At 40.4% G+C, this 17,536-nt stretch overlaps 2 protein-coding genes across 2 annotated transcripts; both read right to left on the reverse strand.

Annotated features, from left to right (window-relative positions):
* Positions 1-5,615: 5,615 nt before the first annotated feature.
* fgb (fibrinogen beta chain) lies at positions 5,616-10,478 on the reverse strand. The gene is given in 12 exon segments (XM_076725258.1): positions 5,616-5,847; positions 6,064-6,254; positions 6,722-6,816; positions 6,984-7,106; positions 7,233-7,352; positions 7,908-8,022; positions 8,210-8,316; positions 8,680-8,794; positions 9,010-9,078; positions 9,438-9,540; positions 9,663-9,750; positions 10,361-10,478. Coding segments are annotated over 12 exon segments (1,476 nt in total).
* A 1,481-nt stretch (positions 10,479-11,959) lies between these two features.
* Positions 11,960-15,408, reverse strand: LOC143317411 (galactose-specific lectin nattectin-like). The gene is made up of 5 exons (XM_076725562.1): positions 15,120-15,408; positions 13,406-13,497; positions 13,144-13,278; positions 12,621-12,726; positions 11,960-12,027 (listed from the first exon to the last, which is right to left on the reverse strand). Exons 1-5 carry the CDS (start codon positions 15,406-15,408, stop codon positions 11,960-11,962), a joined length of 690 nt encoding a protein of 229 aa, XP_076581677.1.
* Positions 15,409-17,536: the final 2,128 nt, after the last annotated feature.

A 17,536-nucleotide genomic window follows, 5' to 3' on the forward strand; every position in this document is an offset into this window, starting at 1 on the left:
TATATTTGTGTGTATATACACATATGTATGTATGTATGAACTTGTATATATAAACAGATATAGATGTATGTATGTACACTTGCACACATACATCTGTAGGTGTGTATGTACAAAAAGATATGTATTCTTGTACATATACATACATATGTATGTATGTGTGTGTCTGTATGTAAGTGTGTATATATGTATGTGTTTGTGTGTATGTATGTATGTATGTATGTATGTATGTATGTATGTGTGTGTGTGTGCACACATACATACACACACATGTACACACAGTATGTATGTTTGTTTGGATGTATGTATGTATGTATTTGTGTGTGTATGTATGTGTGTTTATGTATTTGTGTGTATGTATGTGTATGTATGTATGTATGTATGTATGTATGTATGTATGTGTATATAAGTATGTATGTATGTTTATGTGTGTAAATCTGTGTGTATGTGTGTGTGTGTATGTATGTATGTGTGAATGTATGTATGTATGTTTATGTGTGTAAATCTGTGTGTATGTATGTATGTGTGTGTGTGTATGTATGTATGTGTGAATGTATGTATGTATGTAAGTGTGTGTGTGTGTGTGTGTGTGTATATGAGTATGTATGAATGTATGTATGTGCATGTGTGTATGTATGTATGTATGTATGTATGTATGTGCATGTGTGAATGTATGTGTGCGTGTATGTATGTGTGTGTATATAACTGTGTATGTATGTATGTGTGTATGTAAGCACGTGTGTATGTATCTATGTATGTATGTGCATGTGTGAATGTACAGTATGTGTGCGTGTATGTATGTATGTGTTTATGTGTGTAAGTCTGTGTATGTATGTATGTGTGTGTGTGTGTGTGTATGTATTTGTGTATGTGTGTGTGTATGTATGTGTGTATATGACTGTGTGTGTGTGAATGTATGTGTATGTGTGTATGTAAGTACGTGTGTGTGTGTATGTATATATGTACTTGTGTATGTACTTGTGTATGTATGTATGTGTGAATGTATGTATGTATGTAAGTGTGTGTGTGTGTGTGTGTGTGTGTATATGAGTATGTATGTATGTATGTATGTATGTAAGTGTGTGTGTGTGTGTGTGTGTGTGTTTATGAGTATGTATGTATGTATGTATGTATGTGCATGTGTGAATGTATGTGTGCGTGTATGTATGTGTGTGTATATAACTGTGTATGTATGTATGTGTGTATGTAAGCACGTGTTTATGTATCTATGTATGTATGTGCATGTGTGAATGTATGTGTGCGTGTATGTATGTATGTGTTTATGTGTGTAAGTCTGTGTATGTATGTATGTGTGTGTGTGTGTGTGTGTGTGTGTGTGTGTATGTATTTGTGTATGTGTGTGTATGTATGTGTATGTGTGTATGTATGTATGTGTGTATATGACTGTGTGTGTGTGAATGTATGTGTATGTGTGTATGTAAGTACGTGTGTGTGTGTATGTATATATGTACTTGTGTATGTACTTGTGTATGTATGTATGTGTGTAGGTATGTATGTGTGTAAGTCGGTGTGTATGTATATGTGTGTATGTAAGTACGTGTGTATGAATGTGTGTGTGTGTTTGTATGTATGTGCGTGTGTATGTATGTATGTGTTTGTGTGTAAGTCTGTGTGTATGTATTTGTGTATGTGTGTGTATGTATGTGTATGTTTGTGTGTATGTATGTATGTGTGTATATGACTGTCTGTGTGTGAATGTATGTGTATGTGTGTGTGTATGTAAGTACGTGTGTGTGTGTATGTATGTATGTACTTGTGTATGTATGTGTGTATGTATGTATGGATGTGTGTAAGTCGGTGTGTATCTATATGTGTGTATGTAAGTACGTGTGTATGAATGTGTGTGTGTGTGTGTATGTATGTGTGTGTGTGTGTGTGTGTGTGTGTTTGTATGTATGTGCGTGTGTATGTATGTATGTGTTTGTGTGTAAGTCTGTGTATGTAAGTATGTGTGTATGTATTTGTGTATGTGTGTGAATGTATGTGTATGTGTGTATGTAAGTACGTGTGTGTGTGTATGTATGTATGTACTTGTGTATGTATGTGTGTATGTATGTATGTATGTGTGTAGGTATGTATGTGTGTGTATGTATGTATGGATGTGTGTAAGTCGGTGTGTATCTATATGTGTGTATGTAAGTACGTGTGTATGAATGTGTGTGTGTAAGTCGGTGTGTATCTATATGTGTGTATGTAAGTACGTGTGTATGAATGTGTGTGTGTGTGTGTGTGTGTGTTTGTATGTATGTGCGTGTGTATGTATGTATGTATGTGTTTGTGTGTAAGTCTGTGTGTATGTATGTATGTGTATGTATGTATGTATGTATGTATGTATGTATTTGTGTATGTATGTGTATATGTATGTATGTGCACGCACGCACACACATTCATACATATATACACATATACACACACACATTCATACACACACAAACATACATTCACACACACACATACATACATAAATACATACATACATATACACACACATACATACACACCTACACACGTACTTACATGCATGCAGACTTACACACATAAACATACATACTTATATACACATACATACATACACATGTAAAAACATACATATATACATACATATACACACATACACGCACACATACACACACACGCACACATATAGGTGGCGCTGCGGGCACCGGGGGTGTGTCCTCCACCATGCCTCTGATGCTTGCTGGAAAAAGGGGCCTTTCTGTGTGGAGTTTGCATGTTCTCCCCGTGTTCACCTGGGGTATCCTCCATAAAAAAAACCCCACTAAAAACATGCAAGAAGATCACCACCTGACCAATGGTGACAAAGGAAACTGGGTCCCCGGGCGCCGGTTGGATGGCAGCCCACCGCTCCTGGTCTGCCACGGAGGAACAATGACCAAGATGGGTTAAATGAGGAAGATAAATTTCACCAATTGCATGGCGTGGTCGCATGTATGTTGTGTGACAATAAAGGGGATTGTCCCTCTGATTCTTCTTCTTCTTAAAAATACACACACACACACACATACATACATACATACATACACACACACACATAAACATACATACACACACACACACACACACATACATACATACATACATACATACACAAGTACACAGATACACATACATACATACATAAACAAGTATACATACATACATACACACACACACACACACATAAAAACATACATACACACACACACACACACACACATACATACATACACAAGTACACAGATACACACGTACTTACATACACACATATACATACACACACATACATATACACACATACACGCATACATACATACATACATACATACACACACACACACTTACACACACAAACATACATACATGCCTATACACACATACATACACACACACACACACACACACACACACATACATACATACATACATACATTCACACACACACACACACATAAATACATACAGATACACACACACATACATACATACCTACCTATATACACATACATACACACACACACACACACACACATACATAAATACATAGATACACACACACACACACACACACACACACACATACATACATACATACATACATACATACCTATATACACATACATACATACATACATACATACATACATACATACACACACACACACACACATACACATAAAAACATACATACATACACACAGACATACATTCATACACATATACATACATACATCCATACACACACACACACATAAAAACATACAGACATACATTCATACACACACACACACACACACACACACACACACACACACATACATGCATACATACACAAGTACACATACATACATACAGATACACATACATACATACATGCACAGACTTACACACATAAACACATACATTCTTGTATACACACACATACATTCACACATACATACATACATACACACATACATTCACACATACATATACATAAATACATTCACACATACACACACATACGTACACATACATACATACATACATACATACACGGACTTACACACATACATGCATACACACACATACATTCACACATACACACACACACACACACACACATACATACATACATGCACACATACATACATATATACATACAGATACACATACACACACACACACACATACATACATACATACATACATACATACATACATACACGGACTTACACACATAAACACATACATATATTCTTATATACACATACATACATACATACATACATACATACATACATGCATACACACACATACATTCACACATGCACACACATACATAAATACATACATACATACACACATACACACAGACATACACACATACATACATACATACATACACATACATACATACATACACACACATTCACATACATACACACACAGACTTACACACATAAACACATACATACATACATACATACATACATACATACATACATACATACATACACATACATGCACACATACACAGACTTACACAAGCACATACATACATACATACATACATACATACATACACACACATGCATATACACATAATCACATACACACGCACACATACATATATACATACACACACACACACACACACACACACACACACACACACACACACATACATACATACATACATACATACACACATACTTTCATACACACATACATACATACATCCAGACTTACATGCAGACATACATACACATACATAGAAATCTATGTGTGTATGCACATACTTACATACATACATTTGAATCTGTGTATATACACATATACATGCAATTGTGTGTATGTACAGTATGTATGGATATTTGTGTATTTCTGTATACATCTAACTCATGTAACTTCTTAAGGTCTGTTAATAAAAGAAAATTCAATCCACATTTTCTTTGAGAAAACCTTTCATTTGATCATTTCACTTACATTTCACTGATGATGAGTGATGAGTTCTTGTCTGGAAACCAATTTCCAGTTTAATTTTTAAGACGGATAAGGAGAATTTTAGTTTCTTGTTCAAAAGCTCCTTCTTCATCAGGAATGTAAGGAATACTGTCGTGAGCATGTCGTCTTTTCTATAGTTCATGATGCGCAGTGAAAAAACAACCAGACCAGACAGAAATTATGTTGCTCAATATGTTTATTGAGTAGCAGAGGACAGTTGGCATCAACTGATCCTGTTAGTGCACACTGAAGACATCACACGCAACAAGAAAGGACAGATCACATTCACTCACAACAATCATCTGAGGACATGTCAAGTTTATCTGACAGTGAACACTTTCTTATTTCTCTTTAGTTGGCTTGTTTGAAGCTTAATGAGCTTAATGCTGCATGTTTTCTTAATTTGACATCTTCAGTTGTTTTTGTCCAGAGTCAGTGTGAATTGTGTGTAAATGTGTGTGTCCATCAACATAAAGGTCGCCGGTAAAATAAAGAAACACTTGAATATTAGCTAATTAGTTCATAGAGCTGCTCTGTTGAGACACTTTTATTTTGGCGGTTTCCTGTATGTGTTGTGTGTGTGTGTGTGTGTGTGTGATGACTCTCTGGCATGATTATCTGGCGGGAAAGAAAGGCCTGATCTTCATGCTGATGGCCTTCAGTGAATACCAGCTCCCCTTCCAGTTCATCCACACCACGCCGTCATCTGTGCCGTGCTTGGCCATTTTGCTTGTGTAGGCTCCGCCCATGTAGTATCGGCCATTGGGATTGGCTGAATGGCAGCGGTTGTACCACCAACCGCCTCCGTCCTCTCTGGAGCACTGTTTTGACGGATCGCCCGGGGTCCTGGTTTAGGGAGACAGGGATGAGTTAAGACATGAAAAACCAGACAGATATTCTGAACCATTTTTAGACACAATCTGAAGGTCCAGCCACACCAGCATTTAAAATCAGCCTCGAAAAATTAGTCAGTTCACTTGTTGGTTGACTCTAATTGATAGACGTTTTGGGTTTTGTCACATGATGTTACTGTAATGCTGTGAACGTCTACAGGACACCTACCAGTTGTCGTTGTCTCTGTCGTAGGTGCTGAACATCATGCCGTTGTGAATGGTCATGGTGCGGTTTTCACCAAAGAGTTCTGAGGATCCTTCCAGGAAAGAGTTGCCAGCATTACCAGAGTAACGATCGACCGCCAGAACAAAGTTGGAGGTCTCTGATTGGATGGTGAACTGGTGATACTGGGCGTGTACCTGAATGAATGAAGAAACTATTTGAGTTTCATTCAAACTGAGATATTGGTAGTTGGAAAATTCTCGTTGATGAATATTAAATCTCAAACTTGATTGATTACTGATGGTTTTTCCTCATTAATGAACATGTTTTTCAAAGTTTAAGAGTTGGAATTAAATTCTCCTCAATGCTAACTATGTGACTACATTAGCAATACAATTTTTTAAAAATGTATTTTAAGTACATAAGGAACAGATTTAAGTAAGAATAAACTAAACAGAGAAGTACCATCATTCAACAGTGCTTGAAGATACAATTCTGTTTGTTGCTTAGAGTATTTGTGCTCGTTTGTTGAGGAGCAATTGATGAAAAAGATTTCCTAAAACTAAGGACATGGAACCCTGATAACCTGATCAATTATCAGAATATTTGTAGATGAATTTTCTGTTGATCGACTAATTGTTTTTGCTGTAAACTGAAGCCTCACCTTGGCTCCTGTCCAGTCCTGCATCTCAACGAGAAGCTCAGTTGGACCCATCTTGGTCAACTGACTAATGCGATCATTACCCAGCCAGTATTCACCTGTCACATGACAAAGGAGAAAGGTAGGTCAGTCAACCACAAATTATAGGAATAATGGTGGATATGAGGACAGAAACTGCTAAAATTATAGCTAAATTGTTTCCACCTATCGCATCAAGGGTAAGCTCCCTTCAACACAGCCTCGTTTCATGTTTTGAAAGTCTTACCGGGAGTCTCACAGTGACCCTTTCCAGCATCAAAGGCAATGTTCCCGAAACCACGTCGATATTCGTCCCAGCGTCGGCCGAAGTCAACGCTGCCATCAAGTCTGTTCTGGATGAGAAGCCATCCTGGGAAAACAAAGGGTTCTCTTAAAAACACTCAGACCTCTATCAAAACCTCTGTTATTTACAGTAAAAACCAAGTAAACAAACTAGACTAATGGTGTAAATGGCCTAACTGGGTTTCGCTCTCACCTCCATTCTGTGTGGTCTGATCACAGAAGACCTTGTATGGAGGGTAAAAGGCATCAGGCTGGATGAGGTACATCTGGGAGTCTCTTCCTCCACGACGGTAGATGTCCTCACACTCCTTACCTGAATCACACAGGAGAACAGTTGAAAACTTCTGTACATGTAGATGAATGCAGATCATTGTACGAAGGATAGACCAATGCACTGGAATTGAATATTCGTCATTAAAGTGATTTATCCCAGATGTGTTTAAGTTCTTGTTTTGTTGTCGTCCATCAAAGAGCACAAAAGCTTCTTTTGATTTGTAGCCTTTGTGGTCAAAAAAATATACACGATCTGCTCCATTGATTTGTTTGTTGATTTGAAAGATATCTATGTCAGATGGTTTTATTGTTGTGTGTACATCCAGCACTTTGGTCCAAAACCAGGTAACCACCCACCAGACCTCCATCTGATTGGACTAGATATTCATGTTCCACACAATGAATCCTAACCTTTTTAGTGACCCCGACAGTTCCTTTAGCACCACCATCAGGTCAAAATGTCCTGCCTACCACACACGTTGAGTTCAAGATTAACTAAATCTGCAGTGTTTTGTTCATTTCCTCCAACACTTTCATGATGTGGTGCACATTTGTATTGTATAACATCGCAGCCTCTTGGGGGCACTGCACTTACCAGACACCACTGGTATGGGACATTTGGTCTTGCACGGTTCCTTGCACTCCTCCCTCTGGGCCTGGATGGCCTTCTCCAGCTTCTGGATCTTCAACCTGATCTTGTCCAGGACCCCCTGCAGTCACAGAGAATTCTACATTACATCAGGGGTACTAGTAGTCTTGAGGGTTGCATGCACTAGATTCTGGGACCTGGAGATCTCTTTCAAGTGATGTTTTATGATGTGATTCAATTCAGTTGGCAGGTTTGATATGGCTGTGATTTGGGATGACTGCCACCTTAACACTTCAGCTCTTGTTTACCTGTAGCACTCTGATGTTGGACGGGAAGACAGTGTCCACCGTCTCCTTGATGTAGGCATGTTGTTCCTCCACTCGATCGGTGTACTGACTGACCACTCTGCTGTTGTCTGAGAGAAGCAAGAGAGGAGAAACGTAGAGAGGTGGGGAAGATTTTAACTCTTACTCATGTTTACATTGTACAAATCATTTAAAGGAGCCGTGCTTTGAATGGGTTATCAGACAATACTATATGTTCTGCTCCTTGATGTTATCCTTCAACAGCTGCACGGTCTTCATGAATCAACTCTTAAGCATTAAAGTGGATTGACAACTACGATAAATCAGGAGACAGTCATCAGAGGCGGTATTTAGCATGTTGAGGTAGCAGACCATTTTGCATTTCAAACACAATTTACCAACACTATATGGCTGATGTGGCATTAGACCATGCTTAGGATTAATGAAACAACAACTCATCAGGACTTTCTCACCATTGATGACTCTCTGCCTCTCCCTCAGCGAACTGGAAATGCTGTTGACGTAGTTGAAGATGCTGTTGGAGGATCTGGACAAATCATCCACCTGAGGCTTCAGTTCGTTGATGCTCTGTGAGAAATGTTTGCAGCCATCAATAAATAGATCGGTAAATCCCGGCATTGTAACATTAAACTGAATGTATTTGGATTCTCGGGAATTTTCAGACAAAACTACTGGTTTCAAGCTATTTTCCAGCCTGGTCTGTGATGCCAGCACTCAGAAAAGGCTTCTGGTAATTGAAGAAAAATGGTGAAATGAATAGAAAATGAATCAGTTTCCATTACCGTCCTGACGTTCCTCTCCTGCTTCAGCAGTGTGGTCTTCAGCTCGCAGCCGTTGGGACACAGGATGCCCTGATGGACGGGAGAATCTCTGTTTCAGTGACTCTATTTTCAGTTGCCATCCCACAAAAACAAGTTTCCTTTTGTTCCTCTGTGTTTACTCACTGGTGGTTTTAATATTTGAGCCAAATATTGTAAACTGTTACATTAGCATTGATCAGTTTCCAGAGAAGGAGGTTTCCCTTCTGGGCAGCCATCGATTGGCTTATCAATGTTCAAAAACTGTGACATTGGCTGAAACCAGTGGTCTGGTTCTGGTGGAAATGGGCACTAGAACATCTGCACAGTTTGTTGCTACTGAGCTGAAACAAAATCAGTAAAATGAAATCAGTGGTTGTTTCATTGTTGGCCATTTGCTGGCTTCCTCCTACCATCTCCTCTGAGGCGTGCGTGCATCCTCCGGCCTCCGGCTGCTCCTCCTTCTCCTGCACCTGTGGTTTTGCAACTGCACCTGTGGTGGGGCGGCCGCGATACCTGAACGGAAAGCAGCAGGCACTCAGCTAACGTGATTCATACCCATACTAGAGACACAGTGGGTCTATCGCTGTGTTTGTTTGTTTGTCAGACACTGATGGATGGATGGAGGATGTATGTACCTGCTGCCACCACTGATGGGGGGCGGGGCATAGCGGTTAGCATTGTAGGTTTCCCTGCCCCTCGATAGAGGACGGTGACCACGAGCATCTACAGATGTCTGGACCAGCGGGAAAAAAGGAAACAAGACATGATGAAGGAAATAAATAACAACACAGCAAAATGAGTGAAATTGATGATATATGTCAAACAGTGGAGGCGTTTTTCACGTACTGTCCCATTCTTTGTTGATGAGGTCTTGGCGTCCTGTGGAAGAAAACAAGAACTCCGGTGTTATGTAAGACTTTTCAAATGTATAAAATAAAAAAAAAAAGAAATCCTAATGATGATTTTTTTGAAATCAAAACTTTCTCACGTTTTGATCATAATGTCACATTATGGTTCCATTTAAAGTCGATTTTCAGTAATATTTCACTTTATCCACATTTATGTTCCATAGAAGAGATCAAGGATGCTGTTTCTAACTGCTGAATGGACACTAAGTCCGCAGTCTATCTTTGGGTGCAAAAACAATAAAATAAGTCAAAGTCAAAGGTCAAAAAAGACAAAATAAACTGTGATATTTGAAGTCAAATGATTTGTACTGTACAGTGAATGTGCACACATACATGAGTAAACGTTACAGATCTTTGTGACTGGTTTTGTATTCACATATTTTGGATTTTGAGTGGTAAGTGGTATCCTCAGAAACGTTTGCGACTTGACTGCGATTCTCTTTAAGCGGACTCACAAACACTCACCGTGTCATAGTCGTCGTACTCCAGATCGTCAGCCCAGGCTGCGAACACACACAGGTACAGCAGCAGCAGCGTCTTCATCGTCCACTGTCGCTAAAGTTACTCTTCTCAAATTCTCGTCAGTCACTCCAACGTCCTCAGTGTGCCTTCGCTCCCTTTTCTGTCCCTGAAAGCTGATTTGACCAGATATTTATCCTCTATGTCCTCCCCCGACTTCTATTGATCGTCTGAGATCGGTCAACAGCTGCTGGGACAGTTTACCCAACCTGAGTCACTGCTGCATACGGTCGATCTGGAGTTTATGAAGGAACAAAAGGGCAAAAGGACCGAAGAGTCGACTGATTAGTCAACTTTGTGTGTAAGCAGCTTCCAGGTTGACCATTTTTGTTTTCAAGCCACTGCAGTCAGGCAGAGTTAGGGTTGGTTTCAGTCAGGTGGGGGCCATGAATGCAGATTTTTATCAGTTACTTTGGTCATCAAAGTTTATCAAAGTGGTCATCAAGTGATTTCTCAGTATTTCCCCTTCAGTATACGATCAGAAAAACATTTCCTCTGTCCTCGCTGCAGTGAGTCCATCACTGTCGGGAAATAACTACGATTGAGCAACTGACGTTTGTTTGAGTCCAGAAGGGTCAGTGGTGCTGCGTTACCAAACCACAGGCCTGAAACAAACACAGAGTTGCACAACTGTGTCAGTCTGCTCATTGTATTTCTTTCTGTGTAGATCATAAATGAAAAACATCAGCTGCATAACCAGAAGTCTTCAGGCAAGAAGTCAAACTTTCACCCCTCGAGGGACAAAATGATCACTTTGACGTCCCCACAATCCTCAAACAAGACTCGTCATTTTTGATGAGTCTCTGCAGGTCAAACATGACTGACTCACTTGTGCGTCTCGTCCAAATTGGTAATCTCTTTTTTTTCTTGTGTTTTTCTCATTTGTTTTTCTGTTGAGTGACAAAACCTGTTTTATTAAACGTTTGCACAACTTTTGGAGTAAGTGTGATTTTAATGTGGCACAAATGTGCCATCAGTAAGATATTCCATATGCCTTGAAATTCATGCTGTAAAGGCAGGTGAAAATTTGGATTTTACTGAGTTAATGAAGGCACAGAAAAATGACTGAACACACGGATTTATTTTAAAAAAGAGTCTCTTTTGATTTTTGTTTATTAAAGCACATACAGATCTAAAGCATTTATCTATTTTAGAACACAGACCTTCATTATTTGACACTTCAGTTCTGTGCAGATAGAATTTATAAAAAATCTTATGTGCTTGCTGACAGATTTAATTATCTTAGAATTACAATTATTGCAGCAGACAGGATACATGTGGCCTGAGTGTGGCTGGCTGGTCCAGAACCAGAGGCCTGGAGTGAGTCCAAGCGGGCCGGACTCAAACCACATCAAGCAAAACTAGCATGTAAAGCTATGTGTGTAAATGTCCGTCGGTAATGTACAAGAAGAAGAAGAAGGAACAAAGCAGTGATTTTGGAGAGGAGACATTCCTCCAGCTGTTGGATCCAGAACCGCGAAGCCTCCGATCCGTCACGTCTGAGGTCAGATCCTCTTTGCACAAACGAAAGGAAGAATATCATCGCAAGAGGCGTAGTTCCACTTCCACTCGTCTGCAATGAGGACGGAAGACAGAAGCGTTTGACTTTGAGGACTGCTGTGCTTTTTATCTCCACTGGCAACGTTATTGTCAGAAACTGTACATTATTTATATTTACAAGGATGATTTTTTTTATTCTTTATCTGCTGCACCTCTTCACAGATCTGCTGTGCTTCACACGGTGGAGGCCAATGATGCAGCAAGGGTGTCGGGTTTTAAGAGCTCTTAGGAAGATATTTCTCAGAGTGTTTGCTTGTCAGCCCTGTAGGCTCTCCTGCACGCTTGGACAGGGACGATGTGGTGGGTCGAAATCTGCAACCTCCAGTCCATCGTTCACTTTTTGCATTTGTGCAGTGAGACCCATTAGCAATAATGAATCTTCGCTAACAGTTTGAGTTATTTTCCATGTTTCGAATGTTTTCTTATGTGACGGAATACATGTCATCATAAGATGAAGGAAAACACTGTGGGCGTATTCTTAAAGAGTTAAAAGTATTAGTACACAACAGAGAGGTGATGATGAGATTTTCCAGAGTTGAAATATCGAAATATGTTAAATATTGAGCGTGTGTGTGTGTGTGTGTGTGTGTGTGTGTGTGTCATTACATCCATAATTCATCTTCACACAGTGCTCAGTTCTCTCCGTGTTGCAGTCCTTGTACCAGTTTTCATAGTTAAACTTGGAGCCGTCACTCCACATCCAAAACCAGTGCTATGGATAGAAAAAACACAAACATTCATACAAAAAATACTTTAAAGGAAAAGACGAATAATAGTAGCATAGTTTTGCAAATTAATTATGTTCAGTCGCATTTAGGGGTGCAGTTAGGTTTTATGGTTGTTTTTTTTGTTAGTTTGTTTCTGTTGTGATTTTCACTGCTGAAAATTTGCTGTTTTTAATTATTTTTACTGCTGTTTATTTTTTATTTTGTTTCAAATTCATAAACATAAACACATTCCATGTTTATGTTTTTTTTTAATGTTTTTTGGTAATAGTAATTCTAAAATGTCAATATTGATATCAGGCTAAGAAAATGCTGGAATTTGAGTAGATTGAAAATAGAAAAACAGTATCTACAAGTGTTCAGGGTGAGCTAATAATACCAGCTAAACCAAAAGAGTTCAGTACATGTACGGCATCATGGCCCCCGATCCAGGTTTCGGGGAAGTCGTAGGTGTGACTTCTGGTCAAGGACTGGACGTAGTGACTCTCCTCATAACTGTGGATGGACGCCAGGTTTGCCCCTTCAAACAGACAGTAACCCTGTAGGTGAAAAGGGAAGTTCTAGATGTATGAGCAGCTAAGTCATCAGTGTCCCATTGGTCTGTCACACCACGTTGTGAGATGAACACTGCAGCCTCCAGGTGGCGCCACCACCATCAGTCCTCACCTCAGCTTCGACCCATGACTTGGGGCTGTCGATGAAGACGTAACATTGCTTTCCGAAGCGGGACCAGCCGTAGGGGCAGTAGAATTCCCTGTCTACAAAAAACACATTTTAAACATTTCACTGACCTTCATGTTGGGCGGCAAAATCAATAGTTCAATAACTTCAGTCGTCATTTTGACTCATGGAACCGGCTCTCATCATTTCTGTGTGGAGTTTGCATGTTCTCCCCGTGTTCACCTGGGGTATAAAAAAATATACCCCCACCAAAACATGCGAGAAGATCACCACCTGACCAATGGTGACGAAGAGAGTTGGGTCCCTGGGAGCCGCTGTCGACTGGCAGCCCACCGCTCCTGGTCCGCCGCGGAGGAAGGACGGACCAAGGATGGGTGAAACGTGGAGAAAAGAATTTCACAGGAAGCATGGCGTGTGCATGTAGTGTGCAGCTAACTGTGTGATGTGACAAAAAAAAAGTACATTTCTTCTTCTTTCTTCTTCTTCTTCTTTATTGTTTAAGTAGATTTACGTTTGTACTCTTGAACTAACCTGTATTTAAACTGTAACCTTATTTATGTGATCACAGCATCGACGATGATCCTTTGTGGAAAAATGAAACAATCACTTTGAAGTTGCTGTTATATTTGCATTGTTGTTGAGTTCAGTCTCATTCCTGACGCTGCCTCTGGATGGCGCTAAACTCCATTTAAAATTTGCTTAAGTGTTGATGACCTGGGCGGCACGGTGGCGCAGCAGGTAGTGCGCGTGCCTCACAGCAAGAAGGTTGCTGGTTCGAACCCGGTGTCGGGCAGGGCCTTTCTGTGTGAAGTTTGCATGTTCTTCCCGTGCATGCGTGGGTTCTCTCCGGGCACTCCGGCTTCCTCCCACAGACCAAAAACATGCTCATTAGGTTAATTGGTCTCTAAATTGTCCGTAGGTGTGAGTGTGTGAGTTGTCTGTCTGTCTGTCTGTGTATGTTGCCCTGCGATCGGCTGGCGACCGGTTCAGGGTGTACCCCGCCTCTCGCCCATTGCTAGCTGGGATAGGCTCCAGCCCCCGCAACCCCGAAATGGGATGCGCGGGTAAAGAAGATGAATGAATGAATGAATGAATGTTGATGACCTTGAAAAATAACAATGATGTCACGACTGGCAGAATAAATGACTGACGATTGTGCAGCTGTACCTGTACAAAACATTAGATTAATAACCGAGTCATTGAAAAAATATGTGCTTCAACACAAAACAAACCTGTTTAATGGAAATAGTTTGGTGTATTGAAACGTTTTACATACTATAAAATACTCAATTACAAGTCTTACATTCATAGTTTAACTTAAAAGTACTTAAATTATCAAAAGTAAAATTACTCGTTAGGTAACGGAATGAGTCCCATCACGGCTAGTTTGTTTGGAAAATCTTGATTTTTAAAGTATCTACCAGTGCAGCAGAAAATGGAAGCACTCAAGTACTTCAAAGTTACACTTAAGTACAGTATTTGAGTAAGTGTACTAATGCATGTCCTGGCCCATTACCCTAACCTAAGCTTAATTCTAATCTAACCCTTAAAACCAAGTCTCAACCTTCAAACAGCCCTCTGAAGTCGTGAGGACGGGTCAAATGTCCTCACTTTGCAGAGGTGTCCTCACTATGCTGGTGAGAAATTGCTGGTCCTCACTGTGTAGCAAGTATAAGTATATAAAGACGTCCTGACTCACCACAGTGGACATGTATGGCCCCCGGCGGCGTCCTCGTGTTCGGTATCTCCTCTCCGGTGTAGACGTCGACGCACCAGCAGTACCCGGTCGACGGCGAGCACTGCTGCGGGTGGAAGTTACCGTCGATGTCGCACAGCGGGATGAAGGCTCCGCTGGCGACGGGGCTCTGCTGCGTCACGTACAGGCAGAGGCCCGGGCGTCTGGAGAGTGGGAGGGTGGAGTTGAACGGGAAGGCCCGGCTCAGGGTCAGCAGGGCGCAGACCACGAGAGACGCAACCAGCAGCTTCATGGTGGTGACGACGAAAGCCCAGCTGAGAGGAGCTGTACACACATTATGACGTTTAGGTATGAAAGAGACAAAACGATGCTACAGTGTTGCTCTAAGTCATAATCCAGAGGCTAAAATAAAGGCTCCAGCAGCCTCATTAGAGGAACTCAGTCATGTCTCTTTCAGAGGGAAACATTATTCAGTGACTTTCAGGTCATTTACTTTTCATTTGATCTTTTTTCAAAAGGAGAGAAACGTAAAGTGAGAAGTGAGCGAAAACTGTGTTAAAGAGCAAAAGGCTCCTCAAGTTCTTCTAGTTCCAGGAAAAATATTTACTTTCTTCTTTTTCATCTGTATTTTATTCAGCATTAATATTAAACAAATAAAAAAACAAATATCATATATGATAGAAAAAGTTTTTGCACGTATATACGCAAGCACATCATTAGTACAGAAGGGAGAGAGCTTGTGATTGTGCACTCAGAACAGCAAACATTCAGATGAACAGAGAAGATATTTTGTGTACTTAGAAAATTCGATCTATGTGCTCGCAAAGAAATCTGTGCTCAGAATGTTTGAGGCGCTCAGAGTGAACACAAAGCTTCTTCCATGTAAACAGCCTGAATCTCACTTCCTCGAACAATCCAAAGCAGACTCACCTGATTCAGGATCAGTCGCTGTCCTGACGCGTTGGCCTCTGCTGCCTCTCGGCCTTTTATCCCGCAGGTCGCTGACGCCTCTCCGGCGTCTTTGTTTCACTTCCCACGACTGCGGCGCGGCTTTGAGCTCAAATGTTACTTGAACAATGAGCTTATTTATTTGTTGGATGGCAGCAGACGAGCCCTGGCGGATACACGTATTCTTTAGCACACTATTGTACTATCAGGGTGAGTTTTGGGTTACATCACTTTTATATCAGCCTTTCACTTCATTGTTCAGTGTCTCGCTGCGTCTCGGCTTCCCAGACCGTCTTGTCTGTTCGGACCCTCTAAAGCTGCTCTTATTTAAGACCTCGTATTGTGCAAATCTGGGGCACAGAGTGTTTCTGCAGAAAACACTTGAGACTGGATTCTCTCGTATTATCCAACACACACAAATCCTATGAATCACTATTGTTTCTGTCTCGTCGTCTCTAAGTGGCTGCGCTGAGCTTCCGGCACTGCCCACTGGTCACTAAACGCATCGGTTTGGTTATCAGTGAGTAACTGAAGTCAGCTCGTGTCAAAACAATCTGAATTACACTAAAACATTTTCGGGTCACAATAAAAGATCTTTTTGTTTTCTGGTAAATTAAAATCATCAAAAACCAGTTTCCACTGTGACTCTGGGTTCTAGATGAAGAAATAAGGGTGAAGACGCGTTTTAAAAGGAAAAGGCCACACTGCTCTCAAACATTGTGAAAAACTTAAATATCTACAAACAGCTTTTTGGTTCCGAACAAATATTACAAAGCCAAAGGTGTTAATCAGAGAAACGTGGCTGCATAGAAACTGGAATATTCAGGGATTATTCATCAGCCATGCAAACAGTGTCGTAGGAATATTGTCTTTTTCACAATAAGGGCCTGTATTTTATACTTTTTATGCACATTTTTTATTTGATTTTCGATGTTTTGTGCATGTTAACATTATGACTGTTTATGAATGATTATTAATGAATGAGTCACGATGATAGTGGTCAGATATTCTAAAGTTAACTGATAACACTAAATTGTTATCTGTGACAGTGGATCATGTATTTTTTATTTTCATGGAAATATTCTGCATATGAGCGTGACAGTGACAGCGTTCGGCTCATAATTAATGATTTCATCAAGAGTCCGGTTGAGCTTCCATCATCAGTAGAAGACGAGCTTTCAGTGAATCGTTGCAGAGTTTCCAAAAGCAAAACTGAAAAACACATTTGCCTTTTGAGTCTCCTGAGTGGCAGCAAAGGGGAAGTGATGGTTTGAGGCAGAAAGCCAGAGACAGAGCAGAAGTCGTTGTGGTCTCAGTGTTGTACAGTGTGCAGCGGTGACACTGTATAATGTAACAAAACCACATACCAGATAATATCTGACTGCCTCACGTCAGCGTCAGTCGAAATCAACGGAGGCGCTGCTCAAACTCAACGAGGCAAACAAGTGATAACAGCTCATAGTTCAACTGAT

Source organism: Chaetodon auriga, chromosome 24, assembly GCF_051107435.1.
Source record: "Chaetodon auriga isolate fChaAug3 chromosome 24, fChaAug3.hap1, whole genome shotgun sequence".
Lineage (NCBI taxonomy): Eukaryota > Metazoa > Chordata > Actinopteri > Chaetodontiformes > Chaetodontidae > Chaetodon > Chaetodon auriga.

What these genes read in the sequence shown, in the direction of transcription:
- LOC143317411 (XM_076725562.1), bottom strand. Translation starts at nt 15,408, where the DNA reads ATGAAGCTGCTGGTTGCGTCTCTCGTGGTCTGCGCCCTGCTGACCCTG. An exon ending in GGCCATACATGTCCACTGTG is followed by an intron (nt 13,498 to 15,119) that starts GTGAGTCAGGAC and finishes TGTTTTTTGTAG; the next exon opens with ACAGGGAATTCTACTGCCCC. An exon ending in GGGGCCATGATGCCGTACAT is followed by an intron (nt 12,727 to 13,143) that starts GTACTGAACTCT and finishes TTCTATCCATAG; the next exon opens with CACTGGTTTTGGATGTGGAG.